General features: G+C 54.4%; 1 protein-coding gene across 1 annotated transcript in view; it reads left to right on the plus strand.

The window, feature by feature from the left end:
- Nucleotides 1-18,214, plus strand: part of CORO7 (coronin 7) — a 57,152-nt gene that overhangs the window by 14,019 nt on the left and 24,919 nt on the right. The window contains exons 7-9 of the mRNA XM_025859106.2: nucleotides 8,914-8,964; nucleotides 14,586-14,672; nucleotides 15,127-15,209. Coding sequence (XP_025714891.1) covers nucleotides 8,914-8,964; nucleotides 14,586-14,672; nucleotides 15,127-15,209 — 221 coding nt within the window. The remainder of the gene's footprint in view (nucleotides 1-8,913; nucleotides 8,965-14,585; nucleotides 14,673-15,126; nucleotides 15,210-18,214) is intronic.

Genomic DNA, 18,214 nt, shown 5'->3' on the forward strand with positions numbered 1-18,214 from the left:
CAGCTTTTTCCCCATTTGGTTCATCAGACAGTAGGTTCTAGACATTGGCCTGAGCTCCAGGGTCCATGGGGCTGCCAGCGCCCAAGGAGCCCCTGCTGGAAGGCGGGGTGGTCACACAGCATGGTGTGGTTTGCTTGCTCAGGCTCCACGTGGACGAGCACAGCTTCCCAGGGACAGTGAGGTTGGGCCTGCCCTCACTGAGGAGGAGGGGACAGACATTCCAGGCAGCTGGACAGGGTTCTGGGCTATGACCTCTCCCTCCAATGAGAAGCCCTCTCTGCCCTGCATTTCCATGCCCTTCGCTTGTGTGTGAGAGGCGCACCGAAGGAGACCTGGAGGGAGGGACAAAGATGCTCTCGGGAAATTCTTACTTTATGGTGACCAAAGTACAGTCGTTTATGCTGGGGACCAAAGTACAGTCGTTTGTGCTTGTTTTACTCATTTGGGTGAGCAGGGGAAAACTAAAGAAAAAACATCACCTGCGATCCTCCCACCCAGGGACAACACCAGTCACCATTTTGACATCTTTCTGTCTCAGTTTTAACAAGGCATCTCTTTATGTGTGGAGATCATGCTCTCCAGGTTACTCTACCCTGCATTCTGTTCTGCATAATAAATATGTTCTCCAGTTCATCAGTAACTAAACGACCATCATACAAAATATCGTATTGGTTTACCAATTTACTGTTTTTATAAGTTGTAACATCTGAATATATTTGTATATAGATTTTGTTTCTTGGGGCACCTGAGTGGCTCAGTCGGTTAAGCATCTGCCTTCAGCTCAGTCATGATCTCAGGGTCCTGGGATCGAGCTCCTCATCGGGCTCCCTGCTCAGCGGGAGCCTGCTTCTCCCTCTCTCTCTGCCGCTCCCCCGCTCTTTCTCTCTCTCTCAAATAAATAAATAATCTTTTTAAAAAATATTTATTTGAGAGCTAGAGAGAGGGGGAGAGAGAGAGAGCAAGCACGAGCAGTGGGGAGGGAGAGAGGGAGAAGCAGATGCCCTGCTGAGCAGGGAGCCCAATGTGGGGCTCGATCCCAGGACCCTGAGATCATGACCTGGGCCGAAGGCAGATGCTTAACCTAAGACTGAGCCACCCAGGTGCCCCAAATAAATAAAATCTTTAAAAAAAAATTATTTTTGTGTTTTGTTTTGTTTTGCCTTTTGTTTTTTGGTTTTTGTTTTCAACGTGACTTAGCTTAGAGCACGGGCTGGTAAACTTCCGTGCAGGACCAAACAGTAAGTACTTTGGGTTTTGCCGGCCACGCTGTATCTGTCAGCACCACCACCTTGTAACAAGGAAGCAGCCACAGACAAAATGTCAGTGGGTGGGTGTGTGCACGTTGCAGTAAAACTGTATTTGCTGAATCCGGCCTGGGGCTGGATTTGGCTGATTTGGCCGGTGGGCATTAGCTTGCCCACCCCTGATCTAGATTTTTACCAGGGATATTGCTAGCTTCTAGGCTATGAAGATTGGTAAGGTGGTTGATAGATTTTAGCCAGCTGTCTTCCAGTGGAGTAAAGCCAGCTCTCATGGAGGCTGTGCTTTGCAGGCTGGACTTTGGGAGGAGACTTGTGTGTCTGTAGGTGAGCAGACCGGCCCTCTGAGCCTGCGCTCCTCACTTGAAAACTGGGGGCAGCAGGAGTACTGGTTCTGCAGGTGAAAGCCTGGCCACTGGGGCTGCCTGCCCTTCTCTGGCCTGACAGCCCCAGTAGGACCTGAAGGGATCAGATCTGCAGCCACATGATAGCTGGGCAGCTGTGATGGGGGGTGGCAGGAAGGCGCTGTGGTTTCCCCAGTGGCAGAGCCACCCTGGGCCGAGGAGGGCAGCATCCTCACAGGAGGGGTAGGTGTGGTCTCCTCCTGTATGAATGTTTTGAGCAGGGACTGGCTGTAGCGGCCCTTGCACAGACCAGCCTGCCTGGACCGTGGCCCTGGAGAGGGAGGAAGGAAGCCAGCTGCGGGGCTCAGGGCAAGCGGGGGCCACCTCTGTTAGAGCTCTGGCTGCCAGGCCAGACTGCTGCCTGTGAGGGGGGTCCCACCAGTTGTGTACCTCTGGCCTGCAGGTATGACCTGGAAGGCCCTTCACCTAATAGCTGCGGCCCCCAAGGTCAGTGTAGGCTGTGGCCAGGAGAGGTGGCTCCTCTGGGTCTTACATCCTCTGTCCCGGGCCCCCCACCCTAGCCCCAGGCAGGATGTCTGAGGGTCAGGTGTCTAGAGGCTTGACATGGATCACTGCCCGTGGAGCAGTCAGAGAGGCACCTTCCTTCCACAGAGCTCACAGCTCAGCATGGTTGATTCTGTTTTTGCTGAGGCTACAAAGCGATGGATTAGGATGTCTTCCAGGGTTTCTGCAGCCTGGTGAGGAGTTGCAAGCAGCTGCAGGCAAAGGGAGGTGGGGTGGGCTGAGGGCACGAACAAAGCCAAGCGAGAGCAGCGGGCGTGGTGTGGGGGGGCATGGCACTGTGGGGGTGAGACAGGAGGGGACGTGGGGAGACTGTGAAGAGTGTTGCAGCCTCCAGGAGAGGGGGCGGTGCGGGTTCCAAGCCTTGGTGACCAGCAGGAGGACCTAGAGCATAGGGAAGAGGTGTCAGGTTTGGGGATTTCATGCACAGGGTTTACTGCGGAAGTGTGCAGGAGCTGTCCAGCCCCTCCTTCCCAGGGATCTGAGCCCCATTTACCACCTAGTTTGGATGGTGGGGTGGGGGCTGAAGAGCAACCCAGTTGCAGAGTGCCCCATTGTGTCCTGCCCCCTCCTGTTGGTATGATGACTCAGCTTCTGACCTGCCGGTGTCCCCTGAGGAAGGGTGAGTGTGATGAAGCCACAGCTCAAGCCAGTGGAACTCCCTGTCCCCTCTAGACCCAGAGAACCTAAAGTTGGGGGGAGGAAAAGTGCAGATTTCCTGAGTGGGTCGCTGGAGTAGAGCCCTCCCCCCTGCCCTGCTATTCCTGGACCTAGGTGCTCCACCTGTGGGGACACAGCAGCTTACAATGCTGTTGTCTGGATGCAGTGTCCTGGAAGGCACACTGTCCCAGCAGCGTGTGACCTCCACTCCCATGACCCGTCAGCACCGTCTCTGGGGACACCACAGTCCTGTGTTTGCCGCCACCCTCTTCTATAAAGGGGGGATCCTCAGGATCCTGGGTGGGTGTGTCATATGCCAAAATCTTTGGGGAATGTGCAGAAGGGGAGGCCACCCCTGTGACTGAAGGTCAGGAGGAGGTGCCGGTGGGTTTGTCCTGAGCATGTTGAGGGAGCCAGTGAGTGGGCCTGCCCTCAGCAGGAAGGAGCCTGAGCTCTGCTTAGCCTGTGGTGGCAGGCTGAGCTCTTGGTTTACACACAGGGCTGCCTGAGTCGGGTGGGGTGTGGGAAACACTCTGCTTCCTCCCAGAGCCTCCCGCTGTCCACACTATCTCCCACCTGGCTGGCTGGTTCTACCTCTCAGGACCCCTGATTCCCTCCCCTTCCTGCTCTCCTCCCTGCGCCTCCAACTAAGGCAGCCGCTAGGGGGCGCGCCGGCCTCACGGATGGCCGGGCCAGCGGCGCTCCGGCTCGGTGGGGTCTGGTTGTGCCTTGTGAGCCTGGCAGGTCCGTGCATCTCCAAAGCCCAGTGCTACCGCCTCTGCCACAGCCCGGCCTTCGGTGCCCAGTATGACCTCTGGTATGGATCCAACGTCGAACTCTGGCATTTGCTGGCCTGGCTGCCTTTGGGGAGTACCCGGAGTGGCAAGAGTTGGGACTTTGACCCTTGAGAGGTGCTGCCATCCGTCATCCTCTTCCTTCCTAGGGCTCGGGGGTGTGCCTGGGTCACAGAGCCCATAAGTGGTGGAACTGGCTCTGTCGCTTAGCTGGGAGTGGCCCTTGCTGCCAGGAGGCATCCTCTCTCTCTTTTTTTTTCAATATTTTATTTCCAAGTACTCTCTACACCTAACGTGGGGCTTGAACTCACGACCTTGAGATCAAGAGTCGCACACTCCACGGACTGAACCAGCCAGGCGCCCCAAGGAGGCATTCTCTCTTGCCCATCATCTCTCAAGATCCCCTATCTCTCACTGTCTCGCTGTCTCTCCCTCTTCTCTACCTTTTGCTGCCCTGTCTCTGTCCTCCATCTCTAGTTGTCCTCTCCGTCTGTCTCCATCTCTCTCCATGTTTCACTGTTCTTTCTGCCTGTTTCGGTCCTGTGTGTCTCTCTGTCCTCTTCTGTCTGTCTTGAAACCGCATCCTCCTGAGCCCAGAGCTGCGGAGTGGTGTGAATTGATGCTGCTGCACAGCTAGCTAGTTCCTGAACTGTGCCTGCTTCCCATCAACACAGCAAGTGCTCGGTAAATGGCAGCTGGAAAGACTTTGCCAGGAGTGACCCAAGAGCCCTGGGACCCCGCCAGGTGCATCAGGAAGACCTGGGACTGGCCTGCCACGGGAGGCCGGGCTTTCAAGGCCCCTGGGCTGGCCCCCGCTCTTGTCCAGTTGTGCACTCACCCACCAGCCCCTCCATTCCCACCATCTACTCTCCTTGCATGGCCTTGTCTTCCCCTTCATGTCATGTGTCGGCAAGTTCCTGTTTCCACATCTTCCTTCATGCATTTCCACTTCCTGTGAATACCTTTCCCTTCCCAATGCAAGCTCTGCTTGTCCTTGGAGATTCATCTCAGGTCTGAGTTTCTCCCCGAAGTTCCCTGTGACTGCCTGTGGGTTGCAGAGTCCAGTACTCGGCAGGGACTGTTTGCTAGCCTTGCATCCCACGCACCTGGGCAGGAACCAGGCAGAAACTGAGCAGATAGTACCAAGAGTTCCTATATCCCTCCTACCCCCATCTGGTCTCATGTTGGTTGGTGTGATGCATTTGTTATAGTTAAACCAATATTGCTACATTGACTAAAGGCCAGAATTTACATTAGGGTTCACCTTTGCTGTTGCATTGTCGGGGTTTTGACAAATACACATCAGGGGTTTTGACAAATACACAACATCATACACCCACATTACAGCATTGTGCAGAATAGCTTCTCCACCCTAAAAGTGCCCTGGGCTTCACCCCTTTGTCCCTCCCTCCCTCTCTTTTTTGCTGTCTCTATGAGATTTGCCTTTTCCCTAGTGTCATATGGTTGGAATCATACAACATGTAGCCTTTCCAGATTGGCGTCTTTCACTTAGTAATGTGCATTTATGGGCCTTTCATGTCTTTTTGTGGATTGACAGCTATTTCTTTATAGTGGTAAAAATCACATCATAAAATTTACCATCTTAACCATTTTTAAGTCGACAGTAAAGTGAAGGTTACTTACATTGTTGTGAAACGGGTCTCCTGAACTGAAACTCCATACCCATTAAACAACAGCTTCCCTTTGCCCCCCGCCCCCGCCCTTGGTAAGCACCATTCTACCCTCCATATCTGTGATTTTTGACCAGCTTAGATACCTCAAGTAGGTGGAATCATGTACTATTCGTCCTTTTGTGACTGGTTTATTTCATTTACCATAATGTCCTCCAGGTTCCTCTGTGTTGTAGCATGTGACAGGATTCCTTTTTTCATGCCGAATAATACTCCATCATGCGTGTATACCACACTGTGTTGACCCACTCCTCTGTCCGTGGACACTTGGGTGACCCCCACCTCTTGGCCATTATGCAGAACACTGTGAGTGCTGGGAATAATAATGTGCTGTGACCTCTTCTCTCCTTTTGGTGATGTACTCAGTAGGGGAATTGCTGGATCATAAGGTAATTCTATTTTTACTTTTTTGAGGAACCGACACACTGTTTTCCACAGTGGCTGCACCATTTTACTTGCCCACCAACAGCTCACAAGGGCTCCAACCTCTCTACATCCTTGCCAACGCGTATTGTTTCCTGAGTTGTTTTTTTGTTTTGTTTTGTTTTGTTTGTTAAAGATTTTATTTATTTATTTGACAGAGACACAGCGAGAGAGGGAACACAAGCAGGGGGAGTGGGAGAGGGAGAAGCAGGCCTCCTGCCGAGCAGGGAGCCCAACGTGGGGCTCGATCCCAGGACCCTGGGATCATGACCTGAGCCGAAGGCAGACACTTAACCAACTGAACCACCCAGGCGCCCCAAGAGTATTTTTGGCTTTGTAAGAAGCTGCTAGGCTGTCTTCTAAAGTTGCTGTTCCATTTGTATTCCCATTGGCAAATAACAATTTCTGTTGCTGTATAATCTTGCCAGCATTCAGTGTTAACATTTTTTAAAATTTTAGCCATTCTAATAGGTGTGCAGTGGTAATTCACTGATGTTTTAGTTTATAAGTCCCTAATGAGATGTGATATTAAACATCTTTCACATATTCACTTTTCATCTTGTGTATCTTTTTTGGTGGGGTGTTCATTCAGGTCTTTTGCCCACTTTTTAAATTGGGTTGTTTTCTTATTTTTGAGTTTTAGGTGTTCTTTGTGTATTTGGGATACAAGTCTTTTCTCATATACATGCTGTGCAAATATTTTCTCCCGGTCTCTGGCTTGTCCTTTCATTTTCTTAACAGTGTCTCTGTAGACCAGAAGTTTATGATTTTAATGAAATCCAGTTTTATCTTTCATAGGTCGTACTTTCGATGTATCTAAAAAGTCATTACTAGGGGCGCCTGCGTGGCTCAGTTGGTTAAGCGTCCAACTCTTGATTTTGGTTCAGGTCATGACCTCAGGGTTGTAAGATTGAGCCCCATGTCGGATTCCATGCTCAGTGCGGAGTCTGCTTGAGATTCTTTCCACTTCACTCTCCATCCCCTTCTGTTCCTCCCCCAGCTTGCGCACACTCTCTCTTTCTCTCTCTCAAATAAAGAAATAGTATTTTTTAAAAAAGGAGAGAAAGTGAATTAAAAATAGATAAATAAAGTTATTGCCAAATCCAGGGTCACTGAGATTTCCTCCTGTATTATCTCCTAGAGTTTTTGTAGGTTTGTATTTTTCATTTAGGTCTGTGATCCCTTTCGAGTTGATTTTTGTAAAAGATGGAAAGTCTATGTGTAGATTGATCTTTTTGCTTGTGGATGTACAATTGTTCCAGTACCATTTGTTGAAAAGACTGTCTTTTCCTGGGCACCTGGGTGGCTCAGTTGGTTGGGTGACTGCCTTCCGCTCAGGTCATGATCCTGGAGTCCCGGGATCGGGTCCTGCATCAGGCTCCCTGCTCGGCGGGGAGTGTGCATCTCCCTCTAACCCTCCCACCTCTCATGTGCTCTCTCTCTCTCTCATTCTCACTCTCTCAAAATAAATAAATCTTAAAAAAAAAAAAAGACTGTCTTTTCCCAATTGTATTGCCTTCACTCTTTGTCAAAAATCAGTTGACTGTATTTATGGGGTTCTGTTTCTGGGCTGTCTGTTATCTTTCTTCGATCTGTTTGTCCTTAGACCCATACCACACTGTATTGGTTAACAGAGCTTTAGAATAAAGTCGGGCAGTATCTGTCCTTTGACTTAGTCTTCTCCTTCAGTATTGCGTTGACCGTTTTGAATCTTTAGCCTGTTCATATAAACTTTAAAATCAGTTTGTCAATAACCACAAAATAACTTGCTGGAATTTTCATTGGGATTTCATTGAATCTGTAGATCAACTTGGGAAGAACTGACGTCTTGCTGGTATTGAGTATTCCTATCCATGAACATGGAATATTTCTCTGCTTATTTGATTTTTTTATTCTTTTTTTTTAATTTTTTATTGTTATGTTAATCACCATGTATTACATCATTAGTTTTTGGTGCAGTGTTCCATGATTCATTGTTTGTTCATAACACCCAGTGCTCCATGATTTTTTTATTCTTTTCATCAGAGGTTTGTGGTATCGTTCCCATAGATCTTGTACGTTTTTTCTTAGATTTATAGCCAAGTGTTTCAGATTTTTTGGTGCTGATGGAAATGGTATTGTGCTTTTCATTTCAAATTCCAATTGTTCATTTCTGGTTTGTTGTTTTTCAAAATATGAAAATATGAATCCATGCTCATTGAAACAAGGTAGAACTGTGTTAAGATGAAAACAGGAAAAGCTAATCACCCCCCACTTTCCCCCTCCCCAGTACCCAGCACTAATGCACAGCCCATGCTATTCAAGACCTTTCTTCTTGCTCAGCAAACTTGCAAAAGCTACAGGAATGTGGTCAAATAGAGATCTTTGTTTATTTTTGCTGCAGCAGAATCACACCATCCATGTTATTCTGCACCTTCCTTGTAGCACTTAACAATTTATCATGGCCAAGCCTGTACATAGTCAGTGGATACAAATTCTGCCTCCTTTCTCCCCCACTTCTTTATGCATGTACATTTGTGCATGCACACACTGATTATTCCACAGGAATAAAGTCCTTATACAAGGTATGGACGTTTTATTTTGACATATATATACATATATAATACATACATTTATCTTTTGATCTATTCTCATCTTCACCCTTAGGTAATCTGAGTCAATAACTGTATGCTGAGTGATGGTTAGGATGTGTAAGCTTGCTATCCTGGTTAGACACCTGGTTCTTTAGGTGTAGAAATGACATCATCTTTTGTGCTCCTCTGGGCTGGGCTGAACACAGGGCCAGGCAGTTACCAGCTGGTAGCCTAGAGTTTGGTTCTGGGTCTCAGTTTCTCTATCTGTGAAGGGGTCATGGTGATAGCACCACTTCATGAGGTGGTTGGAAAGATGGGGAGAGATCGTGCGGGTAGTAGGCCTGGCACATAGTAGGTGCTCAGGGATTGTGAACTCCTGTCTCTGAGTTCTCTATTGTGGGTTACTGGGGCAGGAACAGGGGAGAAGTGAGAAGGAACCAGGCTGGGGAGGGGTCCCCTGGTGCGTGATGCCAGCCCTGTGTACTAGGAGGTGGGGCCATCAGAGCCTGTGGGTGGAGGAGACAGGCTGGCCTCTAAGGACCCTGCCTGTCCTAGTGCACTCTGTTTACCCCTCTCTCCTTTTTCAGGACAAGCAGCTGCGGATCTTCGACCCCAGAGCAAAACCAGGGGCCTCCCAGGTGAGTTGTGTGGGCAAGGGGCTGGGTTGAGGCTCTAGTGGCTCCAGCAGGTACAGGTGGGGGCAGCCTCTTGGCAGAGATTTTGCCACACCCCGTGCCCCTGGCCATGGCCCTATGGGTGTGTAGGGGTCACCTGGGAGTGGGCTTCTGCTACCAGGAGCTCTTCCTGGGAAACGTGTTTTGGGTCCTGGAAGGACCTGACTTTGATCACAGTGTGGGGTGCAGCCTGGCTGTCTATAGGCCTTCAGTGGAGGCATCCTGTGGCTTTAGGAAGCTAATTTGAGATTCCAGCTTCCTCTACTTCTTTGAGACCCCTTATCCCCCCTACCCTTCCTGGCACAGTTGGCAGAGGCCAGCCTTGGAGGAGCCAGAAAGACACGCCACCCACCCCGTACGCTTCCAGTCTCATAACCAGTGGGCCCTCATTCTGTACTTGGGGTCTGTGGGACCCAGGCACTGAGTGTGTTTGGTTTGTGTCTGTGATGGTGCTTGGGGTGCTTGGGGCCTTTTGAGTCCTGAGTGGGTGATGGGTTCTGGGCTCATGCTATAGCCACTGAGCTACTGGGGAATCATTCATTCATTTGATGTCAGCTTGGTGCCAGGCACGTGGTGAGGGGCCTGTCACCTGGGCTGGGGGAAGCCATTATAGCCATTTTAAGCAGAAAGTGGGATGAGTAGGTTTACAGTTTTAAAAAATTTTTCTAGAAGGTGAGGAGGCTTCTTTCCTGAGGAAGGTAAAGATCAGGATCCTGCTGCCAGCTCAGGGAAAGAGCTCCCCAGTGAAACCCAGGCCCATCACAGATACCCTGTGTCCATCTCTAGGACTTGTTCCCTACCTGGGGTCAAGGGTAATTCACCAGCCTAAACCTGATCAGCAGTAGTCAGGGGTGGGGGGCCTTCCCCCCACAACCTGTAGCACGCACATGCACATGCACACATGCACACACGGGATCCCCGTCATGTAGGCCACAGCAGCTTTTTGCCCAAGACAGCCCAGCCAGTTCTGTTTCTGACTGGCTGAAGACCAAAAGGAGGTCCTGTATTAACAGGTAAACCAAGCCAGGCAGAGGTGGTTTTAGCCCACCCACCATTCCAGCCCACCGTGGCCATGCTTCCCAGGGAGGTTGGCCTTGTGGCTGAGTCTCAGTACAGTGTGGGTATAAGCAGTGCCCCCCTCTGGAGCTTTCTGTGCTTGACCTCCAAGCCTCTGCCTAGAAAGGGGTTCCCAGGTTGAAGGAGGGAGGCTGAGGCCCTCTACCTCCAGCTTTCTCAGGGTCCAGGGCACTTTGCATCGTACTCCCATTCTTGCCCCGACTGGGCGTTTTATGGGGCCAGCTCCCCTGGCCCAACATTGTCTTCCTTCCTTCCTTGCCTCTTCCTCCAGCAAGCAGTGGGGCGGTGGGGGGGTGGGGACCATGATGGTGCCGAGGTGGAGAGACAGTGGCTGCCGTCCAAAGGGCTCCCAATCCCAAGTTCCTAGAAGAAGGGGGAGAGGATCTGGTTCTGGAGGGAGCCCCCCTGAACGGGGCTTCGGGGCCAAGGAGACCTGGGAAGAGCGTGGGTGGCTCCTACCCCCTCCCAGCTGCTGGGATGGTGCCTGTGCTCTGCGCTGGTGCGGGGGCAGCAGGGCCTGGAATGCTGCCCTCCTCGTGGCCCTGCCCCCCACTTCCGCCCAGGGCATCTGGCCCACACCTGGCTTCTATTAGGAAAACCACTGCTGGCGGCCAGGGTCGGTGTGAGCTGAGGGGCCAGCTCGGGGGAGAGGCCTTCTGGGAGCGCCTTCTTTTGAGATCCTCCTTCCCCACTAGAGGGGGGGCATTGTTGAGGGGCGTCGGGAGGGTGCACTAGGGGCTGTCACTATAGCCTGGAGGCTGGGCGGGGAGTCCTCTGCTGTCGTTTCTGCGCCCTGTGTGACCTGAGCTTGGGTCGGGGGATGCTTGGGCAGCTCCCTCCTGTTCCCACATCCCCAGCTTTGTTTCTAGATTGCATTTATGACTATTTATTATACCCCGAGCCTTGGCACACACAATCTTTTTCCACCCTCGTGATTGTCCTATAAAGTTGGTCCTTTAGTCATTTCTGTCCTAGGGTCACAGCAGGGCAGCCTAGCCAGGCTCTATCTGTTTGATTCCTCACCCTTCGATGTGCTGGAGTCTGGGTGGGGGCGGCGAAGGCCCTTGGAGCCATGGGTGTGCAGGGATGTAGCAGTCTGCAGCTGAAGGGGTGTCCAGGGAGTGGTGAGGCTTCAGCACCAGCATCAGGGGCAGGAGGGGCCTGGGATGAGCCCTCTGACCTCTGGCGTGGGCTGGTAGACCTGTGCCTTTGGTGTATGTCAGGCAGGCCTTGGGGGGCCAGCATCTGGAGCCCAGGACTGAGCCTGGCCGAGGAGGGGCATAGGTGGGTGGTGGGGGTCTTACACCAGAGACGGTCCCCTCGGACAAGGAGGGAGCCCAGCAGCCCAGGGCTACTCCTCCAGCTGCCCTGCCCCATTCAGGAAGCGCTGCTGTGGCGACAGAGCGGGGGATTTGGCTGTCCTGCGGCTGGAATGCTGGGTATGTGCCTGCTCCTGGTACCCCTGTGCTGGGCAGTCAGCCCCTCCTGTTCTCTCCTTGGGGCCAGGTGTGGGGGAGACATGAGGGGACCGAGGGGCTTCTCCATGAGCAGGATGCCCTGCTGCCTGTTGGGACAAAGGCCACCCCTGTGAGGCGGAAAGCCCGAGGCCTGGCCTGCAGGCTGGGGATTACCACCAGCGGTTTCCCCTAAAGCCTCCTGTGACAGAGCTGGGACTTCGGGATGGCAGACTGCCTGAGTTCCAGCTAAACCTCCCCTCTGCTCAGGAGAATGAGAATTTGGGGGATCTGGAGAGAGGAGGGCTCCTCCTCCCTGAATCCCGCTGAGGTCAGGGAAGAAGGACTTGACAGTTTTGAAAATGAAAATCATTTTAATGATCTGTGGACAGTAGAAGGGGGAGGCGGTCAGTGGCCATCCCACCCCAAACGGTGGGGCTTCCTGTGGCCCCTGGGCACACTGAGGCAGGTGTGCCAAAGTGGGCATGCTGGGCCCAGGCTAAGCTCCTGCCTCGTCTCAGCTTCCTTGGTGCCTTCAGTGTCCTCAGAGACCAGTGTCCTGCCCATCACCACCCTGTGGGCAGCCTGGGTCCCCTGGTGTGAGCTCATCCAGGGATGTGTGCTGGGGGGCAGCTGGGACCTGGGGCCCCTCCTGGTCCCAGCTCTGCAGCCTTCTAGCTGCTGCTCTGTCTCCTCATCTGTTCTCACCTCAGGTCCCTCTCACACAGACACAAAGCAATCACCCAGCCCCCAGGGGGCAGGAGGCTCAGATAGCTGACAGCTGTCTTGCTGGATGACTTGAGGCAGGTGGCTTCTTCTCCCTAAGCCTCTGGTTTCTCCATGTGTGAAATAGGAAGGTAGAAGATGGGCCAAGGTAGATTCCGTCCCCGACCTGTGCCTCCATATGAAAAATGCTCCATCACAGTTCACACGCCCCTAGGCTTGGGAGTGCCTCCTCCCCCTTGCTCCCTGCCCCCTGTAGCTGCGCTGGCCGTTTTGCTCTCCCAGGTCCCCACTCTTCACAGGTGCTGGCCCCCCTGCCTGGCTCATGCCTGCTGGTCCTTCCCACCTTCACTCAAATGTTACCTTAAATCTACTTCCCTCTATTATACTTTTATCCTACTCTGTTATCGTGCTTTTTAAGAAAATGCATATTGGATATGTGCCAGACAAGCCACCCTGAACATTTACCAGTGTTAACACTTCCCACAACAGCCCTCCAAAGTCTGTCCCATTACAGTGCTCTTTCTACAGATGAGGGAATAGGCACAGAGGTATAGAGCTATTCATGCTGGGATGAGGCAGTTAGTCACAGGGCAGGTTTTCACCCAGTCTGGAGAGCTGGTGCCCTTAACCTCCACTTTGTTCCTTCCTGGCACTTATAATAATGTGTAGGGACACAGTGATTTCTGTTTGGTTTAGCAATGTCTCCCAAGTTGTATATTCAATGAGTTGGGGAACCCTTCCTACTTTCACGTGTCCCCAGTGCCTAGTGGAGTATGCTGCTCAAACGTTCATATTATGAAAGAGTAAATGAATGAGCAGCCCCGCTTCACCCAACAACGTGACCATCCATCTGAGAACTATCCGGCTCCCCCATAGCTCCTAGCATGGTCCTTGGCCTGGGGAGACCTCGTGTGTCTGTTGAATGAATGAATGATGCACGATGCTTTGCCGGCCATCTGGTTTGCTGTGTACATGGGATATTTACACACCAGTGAAAGGGAGGGCCCGTGTGACACTTACCACTGACTCTAGGGTGTCAGGGCACGGCTGACCTTGCCCTGGTCCCACAGCCCCTCATACGTGGAGAGGAGTATGGGGCGCTGGTTCTCAGGCTCCAGCCCTGATTTCCTGTGCTGGCTGCCGAGTGGGGAAGGGAGCAGTGAGAAAAGCCCCTTGAACAACATGGGCTGTTCCAGGGTCTCCCACGCTGGGGTCCGCCTCCGCGGGCTGGGGAGGGGACGCTGGGCCAGCTCCTCCCAGGCTACCTCCCTCCCTCATTCATTCCCAAGGAGATCGTGGGAAGCTTGGAGGAAGCTGGCCACAGTTTGGGGTGAGCTATTTTTGGTAACAGGGTCTTTGGTCTCAGGCTCCAGGGGCCGAGGTGACTGGGAGGGAGCTGTTTGCATTTCCTCTGGCCCCCTCTGCTCCACCCCCCCCCCCCCCCCGCCTGGGCCCTGGGGACAAGGCTGCCTGTGGTATAAACCTTCTCCTCCCTGGGCCCAGGAAGCCTTCCTGCTGGCAGCTCCAGCACTGCGGGAAAGCGAGGAGCTTGGACACTTGGCACTTATCTGCCCTCTCCGGGGACCATTCCCTAGAGCTTAGCACCGGGCCCTCTCCCCAGGCCCTGGCAGTCAGGAGGCGGCCGTGATGCTCATACTCCCTTGGTCTGCAGTAGGCCAGTCGCTCTTGCATGTGGTGTCAGTTGGTCCTTGGACAGCCCTGCAAATGTGAGCCCCACTCATAAGTGAGAAAAATGAGGGTCTCCGAGAGCATGGGGATCCCCAGAGCCTAGGGATGGCAGCTGGCTGCTGAGTGCCTCCTCTCAGATACCTGCAAGGAACAAGGGTGTGCTGCTGCCCTGAGCCCTGTCCCTGCGGCAGGCAGCCCCGACAGTACCCTTTGGAGGAGGCAGACTGAGCCCAAGCTTGGTGGCCAGGTCAGCCCTCTGGGAGCAGAGCTGTCCTCAGCCAAGGTAAAGCTGGGGTCCATCCTGTAGTGTTACGAGGCCTCCCCTGTCCCCAGCTAGCCCCTGGGGGTTACCATCCCGGCCCCTACTGCCCTCTGTGGGCCTTCCAGGCAGGTGACCCACCCAGGAGGCCCCGACTCAGTGCCATCTTTTTTTTTTTCTTAAAGATTTTATTTATTTATTTGAGAGAGAGAGCACGAGAAGGGGGGAGGGTCAGAGCAAGAAGCAGACTTCCCAGCTAAGTAGGGAGCCCGATGCGGGACTCGATCCTGGGTCTCCAGGATCATGACCTGAGCCGAAGGCAGTCGCTTTACCAATTGAGCCACCCAGGTGCCTGGCTCAGCGCCATCTTTTGTCTCCAGAGCACAGAGGCCCACGAGAACAGCAAGGATGGTCGGCTGGCGTGGACGGTCACCCAGGAGCACCTTGTGTCCACTGGATTCAACCAGGTAGGGCCACTCCCAGATGGGCAGGGCACCCACACCAAGAGGGTAGGGATGAGCCCCACTGGGAGGTGGGGGATGGCCAGCCAGCCCTAGGCCTGTCCATATACGGCCCTGTGTGCAGCCGGGTCTCAGAGCCCCAGGGGACCTCCAGCTGCTGAAAACTGGCAGATTCCATTTGCAATAGCTAAGCCTGACCCTGGGAACCGTGGCAGCACCCCCCCCCCCAGAGTCCGTGGACAGAACCGCCCCTTGTCCCTTGTCACCTTCGGGTTCTTAAAGGGGCAGGACATGAAAACCCAGACTCTCCCTCCCTGGCATGACTCACCCCCCCGCTCCATGCTCTGCGGTGGGGCAAGTACCCTTGTACCAGGCTGTGTCCTCAGGCGCTGGGTTTCCAGGGAGCCCAGGGGGCTGAGGGATGGGCCCCTCTGAGCCCCTCTTTGCCTCCTCCATGCAGATGCGTGAGCGGGAAGTGAAGCTGTGGGACACCCGGCACTTCTCCAGCGCCCTCACCTCCCTCAGCCTGGACACCTCACCCGGGTAGGAGCGGCTGGCATGCTGGGATGGGCTGGGGGGAGGGTCAAGGGCCTGGATGGTGTCTCGAATCCAGGTCTGTAGTGGACACTCGGGGTGAGGGCCTCTGCCGTGCCGTGGCAAGGCCACCTGTGGAGTGGAGGGGCCCAGTCCATGTGGAGCAGCCTCACCTGGCTCAGATCTTGTCAGTGAGGGGCTAATCACCAAAGCGGTTGGGGTGCTCAAGCTGGTCTGCGAGGTCTTGCAGAAGAAACCTGGTCCTGGCCCTGCAAAAGCCCCCTGGAGCTTCACCAGCTGGGGGTGGTGAGGCAGCTCTGCATGAGCGGATGAGCCTACTGATCCCATCCCATGTGGTCCCTAGCAACAGAGGGGGCCCTTGGTCATGCAGGCTTTCAGCCCCTGGGCTCACACTGGCGTGTGTCGGCATTTGGGGCCCTGACCGTGACCCGGCAGACATATGGATAGGAAACGTGGGAATGTACTTGGTTTGGCTGTGGCCATCTTGGTGGTGCCAAGGGTCAAGGAGACTGAAGCTTCACTAGATGGCAGGGTGGACATGGGGTGATGTCAGGTGGGATGATGTGGAGACAGACGGGCTGGCAGGCTTGGAGGCACAAGTGACAGAGGGAGGCAGGCCTTGGACTCACAGGCTTTATGAAACCTCCTCAGCCGTGGCCACACGCCTATCTCTGGTCGTTTTGAGGGCGGGGTGTGCCCCGGCAGCTTGGGACTACAAGTGCACCTCATCTTTCCATCCTCCTGGAAGTGCATGCAGGAGGGTTTGTGGTGGTGCCATAGAGACTGGCCAAGCCAGCTCTATGCAGGGGGCCTGGGCTTGCTGTGGCTTTAGGCACAGGAGGCTCTCAGTGGTGACTCCCCATATCACAGCTGAGGAAACAGGTGCAGGAGAATGGGGGACCAGCCTGGCTGGGGTAGGAGGAGGCGGGGGCCTGGTTCCCTTTCAGAAGCCTCAGCCCTGTTCAGCCGGGAGTCTTGGAGGGGCTTGCTGGGACCCCCACGTGCTCCCCAGGCAGGGATCTGTGAAGGTCAGAGCCAGGAGAGGGTCTTGGTTCTTGGCTGTCCGTTCAGCCCCTTCCTCTTCCGTTTCACGGCTAGGGAAACTGAGTCACTGAAGGTGCAGTGATCTGTCCAAGCTCCAGGAGTAGCATGGACCGTATTTGGGGGCGGGAAACCCTGACTGCCCTAAGACCTCTTGCCAGGGCATCTCCCAGAGAAGGGATAATGGCGGCAGTGACCCTCCGCTCCCACCCCTTCTTACAACCCAGGGAGAGGTTGGGGAGCTGGTGAGGCCCATTTTGCAAATGAGGAAGGCGAAGCTGAGTGAGATCCAGTGCCTTGAAACCACACAGTGCAAGGCCTCTGCTTACTCTGGGCCCTGGGGATTCGGAGGGAGCAGTCACTGGGACCCACTGCATTGGAAGAATAAGAGCTCCTGGGCCTGATGCTGCATTCGTATCTTTTCCTCCACACCTCCCCAGGCCAGACAACCTCTTCCCTACAGGGCTCCCCAGCAGGAGAGAGCTGGCCCAGCCTTGAAAGGGGACCCAGGGCTAGCCATCAAGTGCTCCTCCACCCACCACTTCCTGCCTTCCAGACTCCACCCCTGGCCCCTGATGGGTCCCCCTCCCCTGCAGAGCAGCCCCCGCCCATCCCCAGCGTGGCCCCTGGAGGAGTTAACGATGCCCAGACCCTTCGGTGCCACTGGCCAAGGCTGACCCTGTAATTAGAGCAGTTAAGAATAGCTTTGCGGGGCCAGCAAGGCATGGAATTTCTCAAATCACTCCCAGATGGGTGGCCAGACCAATGTCCCACCCCCACCATCCCCCAGTCCTGGCCCCTGCCCTGCCAGGCCACACCCTTGGCAGGGGAGTGGGGACTCTCCGGCCCTCGGTAAAGCGGGTGGACCAGGGTGTAGTGGTGGCAGATCGCTTGTTCCCTCAGCCTCCCTGAGGTGTCAGCCCTGCTGAATGATCTGGACTGAAGATGGGAAGTATGCAGGGTGTCAGATGTGGGGACAGCCATGGATTTCCACTGTACCCCTCAATTTCTTCTCTGTTTTACAGATTTTCCATCTCAATTTGAGCAGAACAGTGAGTGTTTCTTTTAAAAGCTAAAGGGGGCCGGGGGTGAGGCACACACCTCTCCCTGTCATCTCCTAGGGAGTGCCCAGGGCCCCACCCTCCCAGAGGCTTCTGTCACAGCTCCCACCTGTGTCCTCCTTATCCCCATTGTCCATGGAGTGCAGCTCACTCAGAGGAGACATGCCATGGTTGGAAGAGCAGGGCATCAGGGGCCTGTCTGTGAAGCCGGGCTTAGGCAGCAGGCCCAGCGGGTGTCCCAGGCACTGTGGTCCGTGCAGGCTGGAGGTGGGAGGGTAAGTGGCAGGGCAGGCTTGGCACCGAAGGAGCAGCTCATGTTCTAGACTGGGAGGTTCAGAAACACCGTCTTGGGCGGTGCTTCTGGGTGGGTGAACGGTCACCTGTACCCATCGGCCGCAGGCAGATGGGGATGTATCTCCTCATGTTCCTCAAGAGGCATCTGAGGCCAGAGAAGTTGATTGTCTGTTGAGCTCACCACAGCAGCCATTCCCGGCAGGGTGAGGCTGGGGTTTGGTCTCTGCTGCTTCACACCAGGGAGCTTCTGTCCTTCGCGGTGGCCCCACGCGTCTCCTGGAGGCCTGCATGGCTGGCAGCCCCATGCTGGGCCAGGGAGGCTGTGTTGGGATCCTGTCCCTGCCTGCTGTGAGCAAGCTGCTGGCTCACCTCCCCAGCCGGTGGTGCTTCTCTCCTGCAGGGCATTTGCTGGGCATTAACAGGAGCATGTGTAGCCCGTATGGCACAGGGCCTGCGGCAGCAAGGACCCACTAGTCACACTGGCATCTCCCCACATCCGTCCCTGGACCCTGCCCCGGAGCCCCTGGGATTGCCCTGCGTAACGGTTGCCTCTTGGCTTGGTCTCCACTCTGGCCCTGGGCCTCCCTACACCCCCCA

The sequence above is a fragment of the Callorhinus ursinus genome, unplaced genomic scaffold, assembly GCF_003265705.2.
Source record: "Callorhinus ursinus isolate GAN/ISIS: 27379988/994484 unplaced genomic scaffold, GSC_fseal_2.0 scaffold13, whole genome shotgun sequence".
Lineage (NCBI taxonomy): Eukaryota > Metazoa > Chordata > Mammalia > Carnivora > Otariidae > Callorhinus > Callorhinus ursinus.